This window comes from Garra rufa, chromosome 10, assembly GCF_049309525.1.
Source record: "Garra rufa chromosome 10, GarRuf1.0, whole genome shotgun sequence".
In the NCBI taxonomy this organism is placed as follows: Eukaryota; Metazoa; Chordata; class Actinopteri; order Cypriniformes; family Cyprinidae; genus Garra; species Garra rufa.
This window is the reverse complement of record NC_133370.1, coordinates 16,636,901-16,660,688: the sequence shown is the minus strand read 5'-3', so window position 1 is coordinate 16,660,688 and position 23,788 is coordinate 16,636,901. Positions and strand designations below refer to the sequence as shown.

General features: G+C 36.4%; 1 protein-coding gene across 1 annotated transcript in view; it reads right to left on the bottom strand.

The window, feature by feature from the left end:
- The window catches only part of clstn2a (calsyntenin 2a), a 284,841-nt gene that overhangs the window by 92,093 nt on the left and 168,960 nt on the right, over positions 1 to 23,788 (bottom strand). Inside the window, exons 3-4 of the mRNA XM_073849384.1 lie at positions 12,731 to 12,926; positions 4,025 to 4,233 (exon numbers count right to left, since the gene is read on the bottom strand). Of these exons, the coding sequence (XP_073705485.1) occupies positions 4,025 to 4,233; positions 12,731 to 12,926 (405 nt within the window). The remainder of the gene's footprint in view (positions 1 to 4,024; positions 4,234 to 12,730; positions 12,927 to 23,788) is intronic.

Genomic DNA, 23,788 nt, shown 5'->3' with positions numbered 1-23,788 from the left:
GATATCAAACGTACATCTCTGAGACGTTTGATGTCTGCATTTACATCTGTGTAACCCCTACACCTGGGTTCTACTCGCACCCGCTCCAAGTGGGTCTCGAACATGGGTTTCCGGCATAGGAGGTGGGTGCACTAACAAGGAGGCTAAAGACTGCACCCCCTAGCGTCAGTCGCTAATGCGCCTCTTGAGATCAGGGGAGTGAGGTTTACCTGCGCAGCACCTACCGCTGGCCTCCGTTACACTCACCTCCCTAAACCTCACTCCCATCTGGGTCACGGCACCAATGTAACTCTTACACCCAGGTCCTACTCGCACCTGCTCAGAGTGGGTCTCGAACACGGGTCTCCGGCATGGGGGGCAGACGCACTAACAAGGAGGCTAAAGACTACCGTTGGCCTCCGTTACATCTGCAAGATGTATTTTTTTTTTATTATTTAGATGTGTAATATGTCTATAGGACATTTCCTAACAGATATCAAATAGACATCTATTAGATGTCTTTAAGTTGTTTATGATTTAGAATGTATGTAAAACTGACATCTTACAGACATCTGTCAGATGTTTGTACACAGCAGATGCTTTCCAGATCAAGTGATCTTTAACAGACATCTTGGAGACGTTTGTGTGCTATCTGGGGACATTTTTAAAATAACGTATCATTTGCAATACACCTAAACCTACCCGATAGTATTAACAAAAGTGAATGTGATGTAAAAACACAAATCACAAGCATGCCATTTTAGCTTGTTTTTCCATCTCTTATCTTTCAGCTCTTTCATCATGAGCCATGTTCTTCCATGGGATTCATACCCAAGGATTCCACATCCTAAGCCCAAACGACTTTTATACAGTGTGCAACATGTTTACAAGGCACATATGAAGTATGGGATTAGGAGTCTGTTGCTGAGCATCTAGCTGTAACATTCTAGCACCACATCATTTCACACTGTGCAAATCTGGTTAACAATCTAGGGTTAAAATCGATGCTAACCCTACTCTGGTGCAGGGATTTATAACCACAGGTTATGAAAGTGAAATTAAAAATAAAGTGTGAAATGTACCTTTACCCAGGATTAAAAGCAGGGTTTGGCCTGATAATACCTGCACAGTGTGAAAAGCCCTTTGGTGGAGAAAGTGGAAAAAGTGTCTGTGGAACAAAAATAATATTTCTAAATGCTTTTTGTCCACACAATGACAGTTAATGGGGTCCAATGTTGCTCTGAACCCCATTAAATTGACTGTATAGGCAAAAATGGTTTAAACATACTTTAAAATGTCTTCTTTTGTGTTCTGCAGTAAAAAAAGTTCTGTGGTTTGATAATAGAATTTTCCCTTAAAAGCAAATAATATGCGGAATGCACAATTAGATCGGAACGATTTAGACAAGTGAATTATACCACAATGTCCCACACTTCTTTATCTAGAACAAATCATGCACCATAATAATCACAGACAGCTTTTTTGAAAGTTGCATTCAAAATCTGAGGGGACGGGTGCCTCAGTTTGAATAGGCATGACACTTCTGATTGAAACTTTAAGCATGCGCCTCAGTGTGTGTTTGAATTTCTGTTCTTTTAGAATAAAAGCATGCAGAACAAAGAACAAACGTTTAATGGCCTCCAGCATTTCAGTGCTACTGATGGTGTAAATTCAATCTAAAGCCCCCCGATGTCTCTTTTATTTCTCACAATCCCACTCTTTTTCTGTTTTTATGATTTCCGTCTCTTTTCCTATTCATATCTATCGCTCTCCTTTTCTCTCAACGAATTCCATTCAGACGTGAGGATCAAATAAAACGTCTGTGTCAAATATTGCCTCTTTGTGTCTCGTTTCATTGGCGCTGTCTCTATGCTTAAAACAATGAAACTATGTTAGGAATATTTTCCGCTCATAGTTCTCGGGTGCACAAAAACAATGAAATCTCACAGAAGATCTTTAGCAAATTACCTCAGGTTTCAAAATGAATCATGTGGTGCCACCACCAACACAAACCAACCTTTTCTTCCTCCTACCTAACGTCATTAGAACATGTTTCTATAGTCAAACTATTTATCATTTTCTCTGTACTTCTCCCGATCTCATTCTCTTTCGTCCCCTCCTCTTCCTCCTCCTCCTCTCTCTGGACCGAAGAACACAGTGCCAGTGGGCCTGTTGTATTTAATAACTCACTCTGCCCTCTGATCCACAGTAAATGATGGAGCCAAAAGCCCTCAGAACAAAATCCACTCGGGCGGCCCATGCATCACTCAGCTCTCACCTGGCACTAACCAAGCAATGTCAATGCCAGTCGCACTACAGACACTGGCAGGGCCCAAAGCGGCAGGAGGAAGTGAATGCGACAGGAGTTCTGAGTCCGACGTGAGCCCCTGAAAGAGACCGCAGCTCTTTGAGACAGCTGACACCCCACCAGAGAACATAAGAGGGAGGCAGACAGCCACGGCGGAGAGACGTGTGTCTGATCCGTGGCAGGGTGGCCATGTGATCCGTGAGCTCCGGTCGCTCCAGCACCTCAGAGTCGTCTCTGATGTGCCCGATAGTGTCAAAGATGGGAGCTCTGACCGTCCAGCTGGCCAATGAGCCATTTAATTCACTCATGCATTCAACGATAACCAAATAAGACATCAATCCTGCACTCGTGAATGATGAATACAGAAAACGGAAGCTAAAACAAATCAAATTCAATCATCTTCACTTGAGAGAGAAATCACAGGTGAAGTATTAAAGTGAGAAAATGATTTGTTTGTCTTTATCACTTTCATACTATTCATGCAACGAAAAAAAAAGTGAGAATAACAGGTAGAAAGTAAAATAGACCAGCCACAACAGAAATTGAGTGGAAGGTACATCAGGAAGTGTTAGTCAAGTAATATTTTAGGGATTTGAAGTAAATGCATGTACACTACCAGCCAAAAGTGTTAGTTATTTATATATTTAAAGAAAACTACTTCTGTTCTAAAAATATAAAGTATATAATTTATTTTTAGAAGTAAAGAGTAAGAAGTAAAAAACATGTTTGGCTAATTTTGTTTCTGAGTGAGAGTGCACTTTTAAAACTTTTAATGTTTTTTTTTTAGAGAAGTCTCTTCCGCTCACCAAGCCTGCATTTATTCTATCCAAAATACAGCAAAAACTCTAAAATTTTGAAATATTTTTACGACTTTAAAAAAAACTGTTTAAAATATATTTAAAATTGAATTTATTACTTTGATTAAAGCAAAATTTTTAGCATCATTATTCCAGTCTTCAGTGTCACACGATCCTTCAGAAATCATTCTAATATGCTGATCAATATTTAAAACAGTTGATTACATTTTTTTCAGGATTCTTTAATGAATAGAAAGATCCAAAGTTGTTTTTTTTTTAAAGAAATGATAGAAGTGTTTACTTTTATTAGCAAGGATGCTACATAGATCAAAAGTGATGAAAAAGACATTTATAATGTTACAAAATATTGAAAATTCTACTCAGCTATTTTTAACATGTTTTTTGAGCAAATCAGTGTTGTTTCATGTTTTTTTTTTTTCTGAAGGATCATGTGACAAATAAAAAATTGAAAACGTATTTCAAAATTTTACTGTTTTTGCCGTACTTCGGAACCAAAAATAAATAAATCCAGGCTTGGTGAGCAGAAGAGACTTCTTTAAAAACATAAAAAATCTTCCTGTTTAAAAACTTTTGACTGGTAGTGTACTTTTGCTCAAAAAAAAAAAAAAAAAAAAAAAAAGTTAAAGAAACAAAATTAGACAAACATGCTTTTTACTTCTTACTCTTTACTTTGAAGGTCTAGTTATACGTTATAAAGCAATAACGTAACCATTGTTAATGACTGGTAAACTTGACAAACATTTTTAATGCAAAAAAAATAAAACAAAATAAAAAATATATATATATATTTTTTGTATGTTAAATAAAGTTTTTTTGTATGTTTTATAATTTTTTAAACAGGAGTGTAAATTCCTGTTTGAATGCGTCTGAGAAAATTATTATTAAAAATAATTACTTTCACACACGTCTAAAGACTTACCATTTCGATCAATAGCAAAAGGTGTATCCTGTGTAACGATCTCATAGTTGCAGATTTGGCTGTACTGTGGAGAGCAGTCCTGATCCCAGGCCTCAACTTGTAGTATGCTGTCATAGATCTTGCCCTCAGTAACTGTGGCACGATATAATGGCTCCCTGAACACTGGGGAGAACTCATTTACATCATCCACCTGGATATGAACCACCGCCCTGCAACAGAACCAGAGAGACAGACAGAGAATAACCAATCAGGATGAGGAACAGAAGAGATGTTAATTTTATAGAACAGAGGTGCTAATAGACCTGAGACACACAGATATAGCACCTCTGAACTGTGCGAAAAGCTTTACACGTTAGAGAAATTAATGAAGACAGAAAGAAGTTAATTTCTGTGAGCACTGTACTGAGACCACACAAGGCTGAAATGACTGTAAATATTTACATTGATAAAAAAAAAAAAAAAAAAATAGGGCATCACGTGAAAGTGGAGAATTAATGAAATCATCTGTAAAAATCCACCAATAAACTGCAGAATATTCCTGGAATTGTTTCCTGTTTAAATTCATCTAATTTTAAGGATTTTAAATAAGTTTACTTGATAACAAGACTACTGTTTGATGCACTAGGCAGAATGGATGGCTTGGTTTACCTACCTGCAGTTTCATCACAATGAAATTACTCATCAAACATTAAGCTGTTGTTTGTCAAGCTGCATTCGGCACACCAACACAAACACAGATGAAGCTTTGCCTGCAATATGTCTGCAAATACAATCATTGCTAAGTAATGCATTTCATTAAAGGGGACATCGGATTCACATTGGGGTTTGCAAATGAAATGTGTCTTAGAAGTGTGTGGACACAACCACCCTACAATGATAAAAATCCATTCACTTCTTTTTTTAAATCCCCAAAAAACCTAAACAGTCTTAATTATCAAGCCCTTCTGATATTCAGAGCAATATGATGTCATATTGCTCAAGCCCCGCCCATGACCACTAACAGACTGTGCCGTATTAGCATATTTCCACCCTCAGCACCATTTTCTCTGCACTTGAGCCACTGCAGTGACAACAATGACTTGTGAACAATGCAGGTTTTGTATTTGAATGTCTTCATTTTCACCCGACATCAGAGCCACAGAGGACACAGTGTATTAGTTATTGATGGTAATGCGCTATTGAATACACCTACTGTATATTCGTTGATGTTTGCACAGATCATTTTACCCCAGACTGCTAAATCTTTAGGCAGGTTTTGCTAAAAAGTTAAAACTGGATGGATAAGTACCTACTTTTTATGATCCAGCTGCACTTCCAGATGTACGTCTGCAGAAGAGAGTCAATCCCATTGACTCCCCATGTTAAAATGCCCAACTTTACATCAGAAAAAAAGTATGTTTACAGCCTGGTACAAAAAGTGGTTTTGGTCTATATAGCTAGTTTTGCCCTTCATGTCAACTGTGAGGGGGTGAATTTTTTTATAACTCATCCGTTTAAGTTATATTAAGCTTTAAAGTTCTGCATAATTAAGGGCGTGGCCACTTGAGTGACTGGGGGATTGCTGCTGCTGTTAGCACTGTCGCGCTAGGTGGGCGTGGTTTCAGCAACCAGCTCCACCCACGTCCCGCCTTTTTGCCCATTTTTCGATTATCCGGGAGTGACGCGTGGTGACGCGATTCCAAGATGGCCGACTCCTGCCAACTAAAGGCTTCAAAATCGCTCTTCAGAATCCTACGGGTGACGTCACGGACACTACGTCCATATTTTTTACAGTCTATGGTCTCACACTTTATATTTTTTATGATTATTTGCAAATCGCCTTTCCTCTTCCACGGAAGAGAGGGGCGGGTGAGCAGAGCTCACAGCCATATCACCCTGCAGCCCAAGACCGGTTGCTCACTGAAGCTAAGCAGGGCTGAGCCTGGTCAGTACCTGGATGGGAGACCTCTTGGGAAAACTAGGTTGCTGTTGGAAGAGGTGTTAGTGAGGCCAGCAGGGGGTGCTCACCCTGTGGTCTATGTGGGTCCTAATGCCCCAGTATAGTGACGGGGACACTATACTGTAAAAGGCACCGTCCTTCGGATGAGACGTTAAACCGAGGTCCTGACTCTCTGTGGTCATTAAAAATCCCGTGCCAAAGAGTAGGGGTGTAACCCCGGTGTCCTGGTGAAATTCCCTCCACTGGCCCTAGTCGATCATGGCCTCCTAATAATCCCCATTCATTGAATTGGCCCCATAACTCTCTCCTCTCCACCTGTAGCTGGTGTGTGGTGAGCGCACCGGCGCCATTGTACTGTGGCTGCCGACGCATCATCCAAGTGGATGCCGCACACTGGTGATGGTTAAGGAGAGATCCCCCATATGACTGTAAAGCGCTTTGGGTGTATGGCAATACACAATGAAAGCGCTATATAAATGCATCATTCATTCATTCAGAGCTCATTAGCATTTAAAGAAACATGCACCAAAACGGGTCGCTGTGAACAGAGGTGTAAAAAGGGTGTTGTTTCACACAACCATTGAGGAATTCTAACCAAATTATGTTGCAGACATTTCACAAGACCCTAAAGAATCATACCAACTTGTTGAAAATAGGCATCTGATATCCTCTAAACCTTCAGCCTAAGTTCTCAAATATTAGTTTTTCATTGTGAACTGTTAGATTCATTCTTAGAATATTTCATACCAAGAAACCGATCACATCACACATTAAATGAAGACTGCAGTCGTATTAATAGCCTATTTAAATCTATTTATTGTATATGGAGCGGTTCTCCTCTTGACCAACTGTGAATATTTACTTTTGCCGCTAGGTGTTGAAAAAATAATGCTTAAAATAAATTTAAAGAGTTAGTTCACCCAAAAATTCAAATTAGCCCATGATTTACTCACCTTCAAGGCATCCTAGGTGTATATGACTTCCATCTTTCAGACGAATGCAATCAGAGTTATATAAAAATTGTTCTGGCTCATTCAGTCTTTATTATGCAATGGGCAGGTGTTTCTCTTCATCAGTGCAAAACAAGTCCAATGAAGCGCATCCATCCAAAAAAAAAAAAAAGTGCCTCACATGGCTCTGGGAGGTGGGGGAATAAAGGCCTCCATGTAGCAAATCAATGCGTTTTTGTAAGAAAAATATTCATATTTAAAAAGTAATAATAGCTTGCGCCGCACAGAAGTGACGAATACAGAAGCGCAGTGGAGAGATCTAAACAAAGGTCACGAATTAGAAGTAAAAAATGAGGATTTGTAAAGAAAAATTAAATGCAGGGGATTTCGATATAAGCCAAGAGGAGACTGTTTTTCATTTGCTAAAGTAAGGAAACTTTGCCTCCTTTGCTCCAGTAAGCCCTGGTTTTCACAAGACTCACAGGCGCAACGCCAACAATTGACATCATCTGCTCGGAACTGCTTCCATGTTCAACTGTACAAGCTAGATTAAAGTGATTATTACATTTTAAATATGGATATTATTCTTACAAATATGCATCAATTCACTACAGGAGGCCTTTATTCAACCCCCGTTGCCGTGTAAGGCACTTATTATTATGGATGAATACACTTTATTGGACTTGTTTTGGACTGATGAAGAGAAACACCTACCTATTGCATTATAAAGCTCGATGGAGCCAGAACAACTTTTCATATAACTCCGATTGCATTTGTCTGAAAGAAGGAAGTCATATACACCTAGAATGCCTTGAGGGTGAGTAAATCATGGGCTAATTTTCATTTTTGGGTATACTACCCTTTAAAAACCAAAACAAAAAGGACATGCCCCTGTGTAACAACCCCAAATCATTTGTACACTAACTAGCTTGAAAAAGAGCTGAAAAGCATTTTGGTACACAGAGCTAACATAAAACCTTAAAGAAGTCCAGCTCAGCGTCTGCCGTTCAGTCAAACCAGCTGTGACCTTCTTTTGACAGAAACATAAATTCACGTGTTGTAGTACGTCTTCCTAAATGGAGACATTAAGTTAATGGGACCTGCATTTAGATTATCCCGCTGAGATCCTGTGCTTGGCGATCTCTCTTGCGTGCACGCGTTCGCACACACCCTTTCTGAATCACGGTGTCAAGAGACATTCATCAGAACGACCCAAGCTGTGAAATCAAAAGCACTTCTTCATCTCTCTCTCTCTCTCTCACAGCAGTGGGTGCCTGAAGCACAGCTCTCTCCTGCACTTCATCAGAGCTGTGTTCCAGCTGCAGCGAGCTGCTATTGTAAGAGAGATTGTCGGGCACGTACGGAGCTTCCGGCAACTTTGTAAACATCTTGATGGGTCGTCAATGCAGGGCCAGCCAGGACTGGGTGTGTAGAAATGTGTGCAAGCATATGAGTGTGTACGTGTGTCTGTAGCCAACTCATATCCTGGAGTGCCGCCAGGGACAGGGAGAGGAAAAAGAACGAGGGAAGGAGAGAGCGAAAGAAGGCTGGGCGGTACACTAAACTTCACTCTGATTTGAGATCTGAGGTGACAAGTACAAACTTCATGGTTCATACCAAGAATAACTATAACAAGAACTATAAAGTTTTAATAATTGGTCAAATTCTATGAAAATAGCAAAGTCTACACCACAGCTATAATGGTACTGACATAATTGGAATCACCTTCAAACAGAATCCATCCGACTTTAAACAGCTTGAGCATTTACATCAACAGGCGACATAATTGCAGCTTGTGCTCATAATAAACAGAACAATATTGTCTGTTGGCATAGACGGCAGTGTTGGAAAGTAACTACAGTGATACATGTAACAGAGTTACAAGATTTATTTACAAAATAAATGTAACTCTAATCTGTTACAGTTAATGAGAAAAAAAGTGTAATAAAAATACAGTTACTTATGAAAATGTTAACGATTACAAAGAGGGTCACATCTCAATATTTCATACACATACAGATTTAATAAATTTCTTTCACAAATTGCATTGACTGCTCTAAAATATTAAACACATCCTTATTTGATAACTCTTATTTTCTATTTGGTTTTATGTATATGCTTTTTTAAGGATTGACTATTTTTTTCAATGTATTGTTAGATGCCAGTGTTTCCTGTCATAGCTATGCAAAGATTTGATTTCAAACCTATAATCATAGCTATTAAACTATATGTTGTTACGATTTTAAATCAGTATTTAACCTCTAAATTATCTCAAAGAAAAACAGGTACTGAAGTCTGATTTTGTGGTTGCTGTGCTTTAAAATTACATATTTATAATCTTAATTCAAGTGATGAAGGATATTGAAAGTCACTAATCAATGTTGAGTACTACTGGTTTAAATGTTTGAAAATGAGTAACAGTTTAAAACATTTATAAGAAATTTACAAAAGTAGTCAAAAAGTAATCACAATTAAATCTGTTACATTACTCTAATAAAGTAATTGAAATACTTACTCTACTTATGACACTATTTGTGAAGTAACTTGTAATCTGCAACCTATTGCATTTTCAAAGTAACCTTCCCAACACTGATGCTATTTAGGTATTATTATAGTTGGTCCTTTGAAAAAATAATACTAATAATGAAATAAATCTACATAAACAAAATCATTATAATTAACAATGAGCACCAACAATGAATTAATCAACTGATTAATCAGCTCATAACAATGAATTAAATGATTGTGCTCGTATTAATTTGTGATGAAGTGTTTCTGTTGTCTCACTTCAATCAATCAGTGCAAGTGAGTGTTCAGACCAACACTACAGCTAGCAAACAATCACTTCATTAGCTTAAAAAAGGAGCAATTTAAATCCTTTCAATGAAATAAAAAAAGAATACAGCAGTCTGGCAAAATTAAAGATTTTTTCCCTATAATATATAAAGATGTTTCATAACATACAGTAAAAACGATATATTCTGCTGATGATTTGTAGTCTGGATGAGTCAAATGGTAGTTGCTTGTAATTCAGAGCCAGTCTGCAGATTTTGAACACTTGGGAGTTGACTGATTTCACAGAAATCGTGTTGTGTATGATAGCCACAGACTATGATTCCATTTGATTTTTATGCAGAGTTTTAAACAAGCATTGCTTTTATTTGTGATGTGACTCCTAGAAACATGATGCATGCTTCTGTATGAGTTTGTTGTGTTTGGAATGACTTGAAAGTCTGGTAGTCCAGTCTAGTTTTTACTCGGGGAAAATGCATTTTAAAAAGGCTAATTTGTGCACACTGAAATCCAATTTTAGTAGATATGCAGTAATTACTGGTTTTCCCCGAATTTGGTGGTCCACATTTTTGTTAAAGTGGTTCACCTGAAACCCATTAAAGAGCAGGTGATATGGGATTTTTAAGTGTCCCAATATTGTGTCGAAGTCCACTACAACAGTTTTAAATGCATCTAAGGTCAGAAAACATTGTTATTTTTTTCAGAATATACATTTAATATTAGAATCATTTTGCAGTGATTTTGAAATGATTAGTTCGAAGCAGTTCTGAGCTTAAGGTCAGTAAACCCCTCCTTTCCATAAACCTACTCTGCTCTGATCAGTGTTGTTTTCGTCAACGATGACTATGACGAAATCATTTCGTTGACGCCACTTTTTTCCATGACGATAACGAGACGATGACGAGATAAAAATGGCTCGTTGATGACTAAAACATGACGAGACGTGTGTGAGTTTTAGTTGACGAGACGAGAATAGACGAAAATGTTAGTGGGTGGTCCGTCAGAAGTTTAAAATGCATGACATTTCCGCTTATTGTGCATGCCAATTAAAACTTAAAAAGTATCTGACGCTATGGCAAGCCGTTTTAGCATTAAATACTCTTTGCTATACTAGTATGGCAAGCCGTTTTAGCATTCCATCCTTGTTTGTCTTTTATGTTCTAAAACATTCCTTCATTATTGTAATTATTGGTGAAAATAGTCGATCCGGAAGCTCACATTGTGTTGAAATATAGATCTGCTATTTTCAGAACTTATAAGTGGCACTACCCAACAGCAAAATACTTACTGACCTACATTAATTTGTTAAAAGACTACTTTTTTCCCTTTTTTTGACTAAAACTAGACTAAAACCTTTTTGACTTTTCGTCGACTAAAACTAGACTAAAACCTTTTTGACTTTTCATCGACTAAAATTGGACTAAAACTATCACATATAGAAGTGACTAAAATTTGACTAAAACTAAGAAGCATTTTAGTCCAAAAGACTAAGACTAAGACTAAGACTAAATCTAAGATGGTTGTCAAAAACAACACTGGCTCTGATTGGCCAGCTGGCCAAGTCTGTTGCGATCGGTCTTTCCATATACAATGCAAGCAAATCACAACAACAGCTAAAATTTAGCTGATAAACTGTAAACACTTCACAAAACAATAATGATAGATACGTTAACAGAGTGCTAACATAACTAATCGATGAAACAATACAGTTTGTAAATCAAAATATGTCTACATGCTTTATTATTAAATAAAGTAATTAGAACAATGACAGGCTACATTAAACACATTCTTAAAAAACAGTGGTTCACAGAAAATTATCAGAACTGTTCTTAGAATGACAGTAATATTGTGGTTTACCTGGAAACCTAAAGATGCATTATACATCACATATTAGTACAAAACCCTTCACATTATCATCTTTCGCCAATGAAAACAAAACAAGCTTTCACAGCGCAGTTTAATAATCTGACATATCGGTAACAGGCAGAATATTCATTTAGACTCGTTAAGACGGCTCAGAGTTGACTATTTCTTTTGAGAGACGATATCTTTATCATGCACTTTTTTGTGTTTTTCATTAACACCTTTGCGGACTGTTTATATTAAAGGATAGCTACGTTACAAAAAAAAAAACACATGACCTCTTCTTTTAATCAACAAGACTGTTTGCAAACATTTGTATTAAAAAGGAAGTTTGAGTACCATGGTTTTTGAACACTATCATGATGGTAATATTGTGGATTCTTTAAAGTACCTTGGAACATCACATTAATAAAACATAAATAAAAAATAAAGTCTAACGAGCCCAAAATTACTCCAAATGAAGCATAATAAAAACAAATTTAGGCTGGTTAGCTGTCAGCACAGCAGTTGGTTTCCTCATGGCTTTTCTGCCTCAAAAGCTTCCACAAATGTGGCAAAGCTTCATTCTGCTTTTAACTTTGATAATTAGTTGATGAATTTAACAAATGGATCATTTGCACAGCAGGACACCAGTCCCTTAACTTACACAGTCCACATCACAGAGATGATTGCTCCTCTTGCTTGTAAATTACAACTTCTAAGTCTTGTAGCTTTTATCCAAAGTGGCCTACAGTATGTAAATCACTAGATCAAAATTTTCCAGTTGACTTACCACTTCAAGAGTAAAACAAAAATATAGAAAACTGTTTATAACGCATCGATTCGCGAGGCATGTGAGGCACTTTTTTTTATTATGGATGGATGTGCTTTATTGGACTTCTTTTGGACTGTTGAACAAAAACACCCACCCACTTCCATTATAAAACTGGGGCGAACCAGGACATTTCTAAATGTATATCCTATTGGATTCATCTGAAAGAAGAAAGTCATATACACCTAGGATGCCTTGAGTGTGAGTAAATCATGGGGTTATTTTCAATTTTGGGTAAACTAACCCTTTAATAAATTTAAATGTTGGTATTTATCAGCTTGCAGATCCTTCACAGACCATCAGTTGAGTTCAGTTTGAAGCAGCTGAACTAAACTAAAAGTAATACTTACTTGTGGCTCTTTTTCCAGTTGGCTCCACTTGGGCTGGCTCCGCAGTCATAGGCCTGGATGATGAAAGTGTACTCCTTCTGCTGCTCGCAGTCTATAAGACCCCGGGCCCTCAGCACTCCTTCACCAGATGTCCTGTTCAACACCTCAGCTTCAAATGGTGCCTCCTGCCCATGAATCTTAAATGCACAGATCTCTCCTGGAAGAAACAAGACACGGGAGGCAGAATCAGTAGCGGCGAAAACACACAAATTACTTTCTTTTTTTCCGCCTGCATCTCAACAAGCTATCATTGCTATAACTTTCACCCAGCAGGCCGGGGCCCCCAACCCCGGAGCAGTAATATACAGGACAAGGTGTGCTTTTAGAACGGAATCTATTCGTGCTGCGAGAGGAAGAATAACTGTCTGCTCTTGTAATTGCCTCATTGCAGAGTTGGAATCACATTGTGCAAGAAAGCTGAGTGCTCAAGTACAGTGTTTTGAATGTGGTAATGACTGTGTGCACCGATAGCCTCGCTCGCGTTCTCAAGCGGCCTGCCCCACTTGAGAAGAAATTGTTACAATCAAATATGTATGCACTATAGACAAAGAATAACTGTGAGATGATGTTTTTTCACTGAGCCATATTAATTGCGAACAAAAACTAATACAATATGCACTGTTTTCCTACTCAGCTAATGTAAAACCATGGTATAAAATTAAAAGAAATAGAAAATAAAATATAAAATAAAAGGTACATGAATTTTACTAACATGGTATCAAAGTACTATAATATTGGAATCTCATTTTAACATGGTATTTTTTTTTATTAAGTCTAGTATATTTTATAGTATTTTATAGAATGACTGTTTATAGTTTATTTTATGGTTACTATAGTTACTGTTATTTTTGTAAAATAAAATAATGAGTGTATCAATAACCTTTTTAAATTTTTTTGTTTAAAAAATATATATAACACAAATATATATATATATATATATATGACTATGTGTACTGATAGCCTTTTTATTTAACTTCATTATATTTTACAAAAGATAATATACCCATAAAATATACTATAAATAACTACTATAAAAATACTATAAAATATTTTAAACAAAAATAAAATAAAATAATAGTGTCAGAGTACCAAGACACTGGCATCAGATACTTTTCCATGGTAAAATAAAATTAAATATAATTAAGACTGTGTACCAATAGCCTTTTAATTTATTTAAAAGGACAACTATTTTATAGTATATTACAAAATATACTATACAAAAATAAAATAATAAAAAAGACTGTGTACTGATAGCCTTTTTATTTTATTTTATTTTACATAAAACAACAGTATAACCATCAAATATACTATAAACCACTATTATATAAACAAAATACAGTAAAATATAATATATACAAAATAAAATAGTAAAATAAAATTAAATTAAATTAAATAATGACTGTGTACCAATAGCCTTTTTATTTATTATTAAACAAAAAATAAGAGTAAATAACAAGCACTCTATAAACAAAATACAGTAAAATATACAATACAAAATAAAACAAAATAAAAAATTTAATAAATTGAAATAAAATAAAGACAGTGTGTACCGATAGCCTTTTTATTTAAGTATTTATTTTACAAACAAAATAACAATCAAATATATAAACAAACATTCTATAAAAATACTTTAAAATAAATTATACAAACATAAAATAAAAAATGACTGTGTGTACTGATAGCCTTTTTATTTTACTTTTTTACTTATTTTACAAAAAATAACAGTATAAGCATTAAATATACTATAAACAAACATTCTATCAAAAACTGTAAAATATACAAAACAAAAAATAAAATAGTACCATGATACTTGCATCAGATGCTATCGCTTTACCATGGTACAGTTGTTTTATGTAAGGAGTGGTAGTACAATACTGTGGTATTTGTTGTAAGGGTTGCTAATTCCAATATACATTGACATTTGAATTATGACATTTGCTGCAGTTTCAGAACGTCTATGCAGCAACTGATTGTGACACGGCTAACACTGGGGCTGATTACAGACGTAAGACTTCGTCTTTTAATTCCTAGGTGACAGTGTTCACTTCACTTTAAGTTTTGCTGTAGCCTTGGAAACAATTTCTTCTAGAGACTGCATTGTAGTCACCCACAGTGCAGTTCGGTCCACACAATCAGAGATAATGTTGACACACAATCTGTTGACACCACAATAAATCCGAGACCACAAGAAAGGACATTGTCTTGCCACTGTATCTGTTCACTGGTCCTTTCTTGGCAGTGCTTCTATCTGGCCATACCGGCTCTTTTAGGGATTTGGAAAATGACCACAAAAAAAGCGTCGGAACTCTGACCCTGAGACAGCTGATATCACTTAAACCCCGGCAGGTCTCCGGAGCAAACAGCGACGTGCCGTTACGCTGTGTGCTCAAGCCTGCTGCTGCGGACAGATAAGCCTAACTTTCTCTCGCCGTTCCATTCTCTCTCAGTTTCTTTTTTCATTATTTTCTTTTTTTCCTTCTTCTTTTTAAGCAGATCTGATTCTCTGCTCGAAAATCTCTCTCCTCCCTCAATGCCGAAATAACAATTTACCCTCCGCAGTCCCTGTAGAGACCTGGCGTTTAAATTTCCCCTTTCTATTAGCCCCACAACGCTTCATCCAAATTAAACATGTAGCACAAAGGAACAGGACGAAGGCAGAAATCAAACACGGCGGGAAGCACGTACAGATATTAGTTCCGCGATCATTTTCAATGACAAAATGAAATGAGTTGTAAAAAATGGGAAAGAACATTCTATAAGCATAACAGTAATCACAATGCATATACACAAAAAATAAAAACATTCACTGGTTAGAGGCACAACATGTATGTTTTTGCAGACAAAGGGCGCATATTCAAAACAAACAAAGAAACAAAGGCATAGTTTGATGACGCCAGGATTGAATGTGAAATCATTGGTTTTGTCGTGTTCATCACCACAGCCGATCAGCCAAACAGAAATCATGTTCATGGATGAGTTAACGTATTGAAGATTTATTAACGTCACTGTATGAACCAGGGTGGAGATGTAAACTGTGGAAGGGAAATGAGGCCACTGGAGTGATTACTAAACAGCAAATCTTTTCTTATGCCACAGTTGACCACTTCTGCCCCTTTCTGGTCATGCGTATATGGGGTAAGGTGGCCCTGTTTTATCATACTAGCTACATTTGAGTGTGTTGAAAGTTATAATGCTACGGTCTATAATGCTGTTGCGTTCATCAGCTGTCTAACAAATCGTATAACATATTAAAGCATCTTTCCCATGTTTTCTACAAAATAAAAACATAAATCGTGGGTCTGCGATGTCATTGGCAGGCGACGCAATGAAACCAACCTTTTTGAAGCTTTGAATCAATTAAACCAATTGGTTTGCAAAATAATTCACTGTTTCAAGGTGTTTGAAATACTACAAGCTGGTGACACCTACTTAATATAGTCCACAAGATATAATAGTAGTAGAATTTATAAAAAAAAGGATTCTGTTCAAAAGTTTACACCCCTGCATGATAAACAGCTGTTTGTTTGTTTGTTTTTTTTGATAGTTGTTCATAAATCCCTTGTTAAACTGCCTGCTGTTCTTCATAAAAACTCTCAAGGACCCACAAATTATTTGGTTTTTCAGCATTTTTGTGCATTTGAACTCTTTCCAACAATGACTGTATGATTTTGAGATCCATCTTTCAGACTGAGGAAAACTTAGGGGCTCCTATGCAACTATTACAGAAGGTTGTAAACACTCACTCATGCTTCAGATAGAAATTAAATTAAATTTGAATAATTTAATTTGAAAATCAGGGTAAATTTAACTTATTTTGTCTTTTGGGAAACATCTAAATATCTTCTGTAGCTTCTAAAGGGCAGAACTAAAAGGAAAAAAATATGATACTAAGGCAAAATAATACAAATGTTCATATTTTAATTCTGTTCAAAAGTTTACACCCCTGGCTCTTAATACATAAAAAAACAGCTCTGGATCATTCAGGTAACAAAACACTATTAAGAACCAAGTGTATGTAAACTTTTGAACATTGAACATTTTATAAATTCAACTATTATTTTCTCTTGTGGACTATATGTAAACGTCTTTTATGTGAAATATCTTATTCAGGTCAATAGTACTTAAAAAAATAACAAGCATTTTGTATGATCCCTCTTATTTTGGTAAAATAATTAACATTTTGCAAATTCTGTATGTAAACTTGTATGTAAACTTATTGATTTCAACTGTAAATGCAACAAAAACTCATGCCAAAATATGCAACCAAAAAATGCAATTAAATGCAATTTTTAATTATTATTAATTTGCAGGGCTTGTTTTTTTTTGTATTATAGAAAGCTTGCCTAAAGAGGCAAGTAGGAGACTATTAACTACTACTCATTCTTTTAATTACACAAATGTCTTGTTAAAAATGATAAAATTTATAAAAACCAAAGACGTTAGTTCAATTGTTTGCTGTTGGGGGGTGATCTCAATTAACTCTCATTGATCAGGGGTTCACAGAGATCGCCCTCCAATGGCAAACCATTAAAATTTCGAAACGTTTCAAAACAGTTATGATGTAACAAAGCCTTGTTTACTGAAATCACATGACTTTGACAGTTTGATACACGCTCTGAGTCTGAACCACTGTTTTGAAACAAACGATTCACAAAGGTTTTGAAGCTTCATGAAGCAGTGTTTCAAACGTGGCCATCGCTACTTTGAAACATTTGGGATAATGTAAGTACACAAGCCAGCAAAATACATAACACTGTTCTAGTGGTGTTTAGATATTTTAATCAAAAAAATCTTACATTGTGCCTTTAAAGAAAAAAAAATAAAATTCCACTTAGTGCTTGGGAGTCACGGGTAAACCCATTTTCCGCTCCGTCTGCTGCTGCAAATGCATTTTCCAGATTCAATTGGAGAAAGGGCAAACGGGTCAAACCATACAGCATCAGAAACGCAGGCAATGCGGATGTATATGTACAGAGTAATGATGGAGGGAAACGGTGAGCTAATTTCCATCATGTCTCTAGATGACAGCTTGAAAACAGCAGCATCTCCTCACGCTTCGGCAGCACAGAGGTCTGTAATCAACGGTGAGCTCCGCCGAGCCTAAACTCTTTGGAGTTCCCCTTTGAAAGTGTTGAAGGAAGTATTAAATCGGGCCGACAGATGTGCCATGTTTTTAATACCACCTCACATCAGCTCTGGGAGTGTAAAGAAGGGAGTTCTGGGTAAGCCAATTTGAGACTAATGAATGAAATCATCCATGTAATATTTGTACTGCTTACTGCAGAAATTCATTTGTAGTGGGGTGGTTTACAAGGAGCATGAGCGGTAAACTCCAGAGACCTGGTTGACCTCCATCTCGTAAAGCAATTCATTTTCCTGTTTCATATTTGGAGGGAGCGCAAATTAGATGTGTTGTATGGGACGCAGCCAGAGACAGATCCGAGATCATAACGGTTGAGTCACGCAACAGCCGACGGCAGTTCCCCGCTGTAAGTCGGCATTTCGAGGCAACTATAACAAAACTTTAAGGTGGTACAGTTGCACAGAAAAGTCACCAGGTCAAAAATCAAGATTGATTACGCTTCCATTATTATCTGTGTAAACACGCTGTCAGGTTTAATCACAATCTTAATTAAGAGCTCAAACTGGCTCTTTAATATTTCATGACAGAACTGCCGGCAACTTCTAAATCCTCACCTTTGAGCAGTTCAGATCAATATCCACAGTAAATTCGCCTTCAGTGAGATCTGTGTGAGTCTTGTTTTGAAATTTAGCCTTGTTAGCTTGTTTGAAAACAGACAAATCCAGCCAAGCATCTGTTTAAATATTATCTACTCAGAATATACATTGAAAGCTTTGCTCATCAACTTCAAGGTCAAACAAGACTATCACAACGCTCCGCATCAAGAAACATAGGACAATTTTAGCACAGTGAAATTTAATTACAGTAGGTTGCCAGGTCGCTGTTGGTTGCTAGCAGGTGTTCATACTGTACATGCTTGCAGTATCCAGAAGGTAAATGTGAGCTTCACTGTTGGCATTCCCATTGCTAGTCTCTGCATTGTACTGCATTTCTGCACGTTTTCTTATAATTAAACTGTTCAACATTGTCGACATGGTCAGTGTCCCAAATGTCAGTTCTCAAAGCTCTCAAAATGAATGTCTTCCACTCACTTTCTTGATTCAAACCACTGTCAGTACATACATAAAATAGCTAGTATTCCATATTAAAGGTCCATGTACTAAGACTTAGTGAAACCCTAGACTCTAGTGAAAAAAACAGCATATGCTGGTTAGGTAGTTTTGATGCTGCGATGCTGGTTATATTTTGATGCTGGTTTAAGCTGGTCCTTAGCTGGTTTATGCTGGTCCTTAGATTGTCATGTGCTGGTCAAGGACCAGCATAAACCAGCAAAAGGAACATCTTAAACCAGCATCAAAAAAAAAAAAAAAAAAAAAACCTACTTAACCAGCATCCCAGCATTTTTTCAACAGGGTTGCATGGCTTAATATAACAAATGATGTCTCTGAATATGTACTGAAAATATTAGGTAAAAACCCATGAAAGATTTACATTATATAAAAAAACAGCATAATTTATTATATATTTTGACAATTGGGGGCACCACTGTTATGATGATGTGAAATGGCTGCACTCAGTGAGCTATTACCACTAGATGTTGCCATTTCCACCATAACACAACTCTGAATACACAACTCAGAAAATAAAATATTGATACAATGCCACACTGTGCGGCTTTTGGTTGTAATTTACAGTCTAAGGGCAACAAGAGATGCAAGGTAAGCCTTCACTACTTCACGATGAGAAGAAAAGAAAAGTATGGTAAGATGCCTGTGGATGAATAAAGCTACTAAAGACCAGCGTCTTTGTTCTCTCCACTTTAGTTCTGATGCCTTTGAGGCTTTTAGTAGACCACAGCTACTGAAAGAGCTTATAAAACGGCAGAGAGAAGAAATGCCAGATGCCATCCTGAAAGGATGTAAACAAGCTAATGTTTGTCGTGACGCTAAAGCAACTGAAGTAGTTTCTCAGCATGGTGTTCCCTCAATATCTGGGGCCACGACAAAAATTTCCTTGTGGGGAAAAATTCTGACATTTGGTGAAAATATATCAGCTTATATCTATTGTCACTTGTAAGCACTTTCAGTAGCTGTGGTCGTCGAATCAGTATTTTTTTTCCAGGTTGTGTATTCTGAGTTGTGTAATGGTGAAAATAGCAGCAACTAGCACCAGTAAGTTACCGAGTGCAACAATTGTCATTGAAATAATGGCGCCCCCATAGTCCAAAATATGTTTAAAATGATGTGGATTTTTCTTTGTAAATAACGTAAATCTTTCATGGGTTTTCTACTACATATTTCAGTAAGAGACAGCATTTACGTTATATTAAGCCATACAAGTTTTACACTGCAAAAAAAAAAAAAAAAAAAAAAAAAAAAAAAAGCTTATCTTAGTATTGTTGTTTTGTTTTTAGTCAAAATATCTAAAAATTCTTGAATTAAAATGCATTTCCTAGATAAGAAAAATGGCATAAGATGTTTAATCTTGTTTTAAGCAAACTAAGCAAAATGCCCGGAAGCACAGTGACGATTTTTTTTTTTTTTTTGAATTGCTTGATAAATTTGATGAATCTTTTATTCTTATTTATTCTTTTATTGTATCAATGTAAGTTTTTACTGTCACTTTACAATGACAATTTAATGCATTGTTTAAAAAATTTGAACTTCAATCAATGATTCATATCCATTTATTTACTTGATTTGGTAAGTAGTCATGTAGCAAAACAGTCAACATTGGAAAAATTCCCTTCAGAATAGCAGCACTCAGCAGTTTTGTGTCAGGGTCCTTATCACTATGTCTGGGTTTATTGTTGCAATAATAGTCGAGTGACTCAATATTATCCGATATATATCAGTTTTCCACTGAATGCTGTTAACAAATAATGAGAAACTCTCACTCTGTGACTAAAATCTCAAGTTTAGGAACAACTAGACCCCTTTTCAAGCCACAAGGCTCTCACAGCAGATATATAGCATAGTTGTCTTGTCGTTACTTATCTTTTTGAAATATGTGAATCTGGACCACAAAACCAGTCCCAAGGGTACATTTTTTTTTCATTGAGATTTATACATCATATGAAAGCTGAAAAACGGAATAGGAAAATATTTGGTCGAGATACAACTATTTGAAAATCTTTAATCTGAGGGTGCAAAAAATCTAAATATTGAGAAAATCGCCTTTAAACTTGTCCAAATGATATTCTTAGCAATGCATATTACTAATCAAAAATTACATTTTGATATATTTACAGAAGGAAATTTACTAAATATCTTAATAGAGCATGACCTTTACTTTATATCCTAATAATTTTTGGTATAAAAGAAAAATTGATAATTTTGACCCATGCAATATATTTTTGGCCACTGCTACAAATACACCCATGCTACTTAAGATTGGTTTTGTGGTCCAGGTTCACATTTATGTAGTTGTAGTGTGAGCTGTTATGGGCTGGGGTTGATTAAAACCCTGTTCACACAAACCATCACCAGGCAAAGCCTTGATTCACCCGACCCTTCGGAGATACACTTGGCCGGCCCCATGTTCCCTTTCTTTAATTACTCTCTGGATTACATTCTTCGCTAATGACTTTCTCTCTCCCACCCCCACCCCTTTCATTCTGCGTCCTCTCTTTCTATTAAATTCACACACAGACACACATGTTCCCTCAATGATGCCCGCCATGCAGTGGGAGGTTGAGGTGTTGTTAAGAGCCACTCTACCCTCCTTCACTCCTCTGCAACGCAGTCCGCCTCTTTCATCTCTCTCCAAGCCCTAAGTGTGCATATATCTGTGTCTGGATGGGGTAATGGTCCTATCAAGTGTGTGAAGAGAGCCTGAGGATGGACCAGTGCACATCAAATCATTAGTCATTTTTAGCGCTGGCATATCCACGTAGTTTAACATTGATTTACGACACACAAGCCGCTTTGATCGAAATCCATCGACACACACACAGAAAGATGAGGGCTAAACTGCACAGAATGAAAGTATGAAGTACTACGCTTCATTCAACAAATCGTAATGATATGCGTCATTTGGCAGACCTAACATAATTGATTGAGGTTTTCTTATAAACACTGAATAAAGCACCCTCTACACATAAAGAAAACATTTTCTGGTAATTTTCAATCAAAATGTTAACTACATTATATAATGCTTAGGAAATAATGTTCAAAATGTAAACTACTGTGTATAATAATTTTGAAAAATTTACATTTGTAACAATTCATAATATAATTTATCACAAAATGTAAACTCTTCAGTGAGAATGTTTCTGTTAATTTATGAAGTTACAAAATAAACTGTCAAATACAGTTCGATCAAAATTATTCAACCCTCCAGAGACTGCAGTAGTTTACAAATACAAGCTTTTCTGAAGATCCAGGACTTTAAAAAAATTGCATCTATAACCAATTACTGGCATATTAAAAGTGATAATGTCAACATATAATGTAATATTTTTGAGTTGTCAAAAATTTGTCATATGTCATAATTATTCAACCCCTGTCTATTGCTGTTTTTTTAGTCTCTTATTTGTATGGTGGGGAACAAAATTGTCCTAAAACATAATTAAGCCTTTAGAAACTCTATTAGAAAACAGAATTAGCTTGTGCTGTTACACATACATACAGTTAGCCCATGCGTGTGCTAAGGTTTTAGTGGCTAATATGACAAAGTCAAAAGAACTCTCACAAAAGCTATAGAGACGCTACAGAGAATAAATAATTTTATTACTTTAGAAAATAAGGCTATATGAAGATTTCCAAGGCATTAAATGTTCCTAGAGACACAGCTGGCAGCCTTATTCGTTAGTTTAAAATGTGTTGTACCAGAAAACCTTTGAAGGTGTTGAACAAAAAAGCACAATATCATAAAATGTTTGATCAGAGCGACTGAGGAAAAACCTGCAATGTACAACCAAAGACTTGTAAGATGACCCAACGAAAGGAGGAAAAACATTTCAATGCAGTGTATAAGAAGAACACTAGACAGTTATGGCCTTCGTGTTGAGACATCTTGCCGAATACCACTCTTGACCAAGAAGAACAAAAAGGCTGACGTGAACATGCTAAAATTAATTTAGATAGACATGTGGAGTTCTGGAAGAATGTTTTATAGAGTGATCTGACCAAACTGGAACTTTTTGGACCCATGGATCAGTGGTATGTCTGGTGCAAAAAAAGGCAGAGCTTATGAGCAGAAGAACACCATCTTCATCGTCAAACTTTGGGGTGGACCAGTCCTGTTAGAGGGTTGTTTTATTGTAGCAGTAAGTGGAAATCATGACCGTATGAAGGACATCATGGATTCTTTGAAGTATCAGGCCATTTTGGCAATAATTGTGATGCCTTTAGTGCAAAGACTGAAGCTGATGATCAGTGGACTTTTCTGCAGGACAGTCATCCCAAAGTATACATCCAAAATTTACTTATGCTTGGTACAGGGATCAGTTATGGAATGTACTTGAGTGGCCTGTTCAGTGTCCAGGTTCAATTTTCATTGAAAACATTTGGTTGAATTTGAAGAAAGCAGTGGCAAAGTGAAAACTAATGATTATCAGTGATCTGAAAGCTTTTTCAGGCGAGGAATGGGCCAAGATTGCAGTAGAAAGGTGACAGAAGCTTCAAAGCACTTACAGGCAGCGTTTATTGGCGGTTTTAAAGAATAAAAGATTCTGCACAAAATTTGACTTTTAGGGGTTGAATAATTTTGAACAAGAACATTTAGAGCCAATTTGATTTTTTTTTTTATTATTCATCAGCTTCCGTTTTCAGAATGACTCAAATGTGTATTTATACATTTCTCTAATAGTGTACTGATGTCTTTGTTGAGTTGCTTTTACAAAATTGTGTTCTCTGCAGCAAAATGTCTTGCAGGTCAAGGGGGTTGAATAATTTCGATTGCAACTGTAAATGTTCTTCTGAACACTCTTTTCA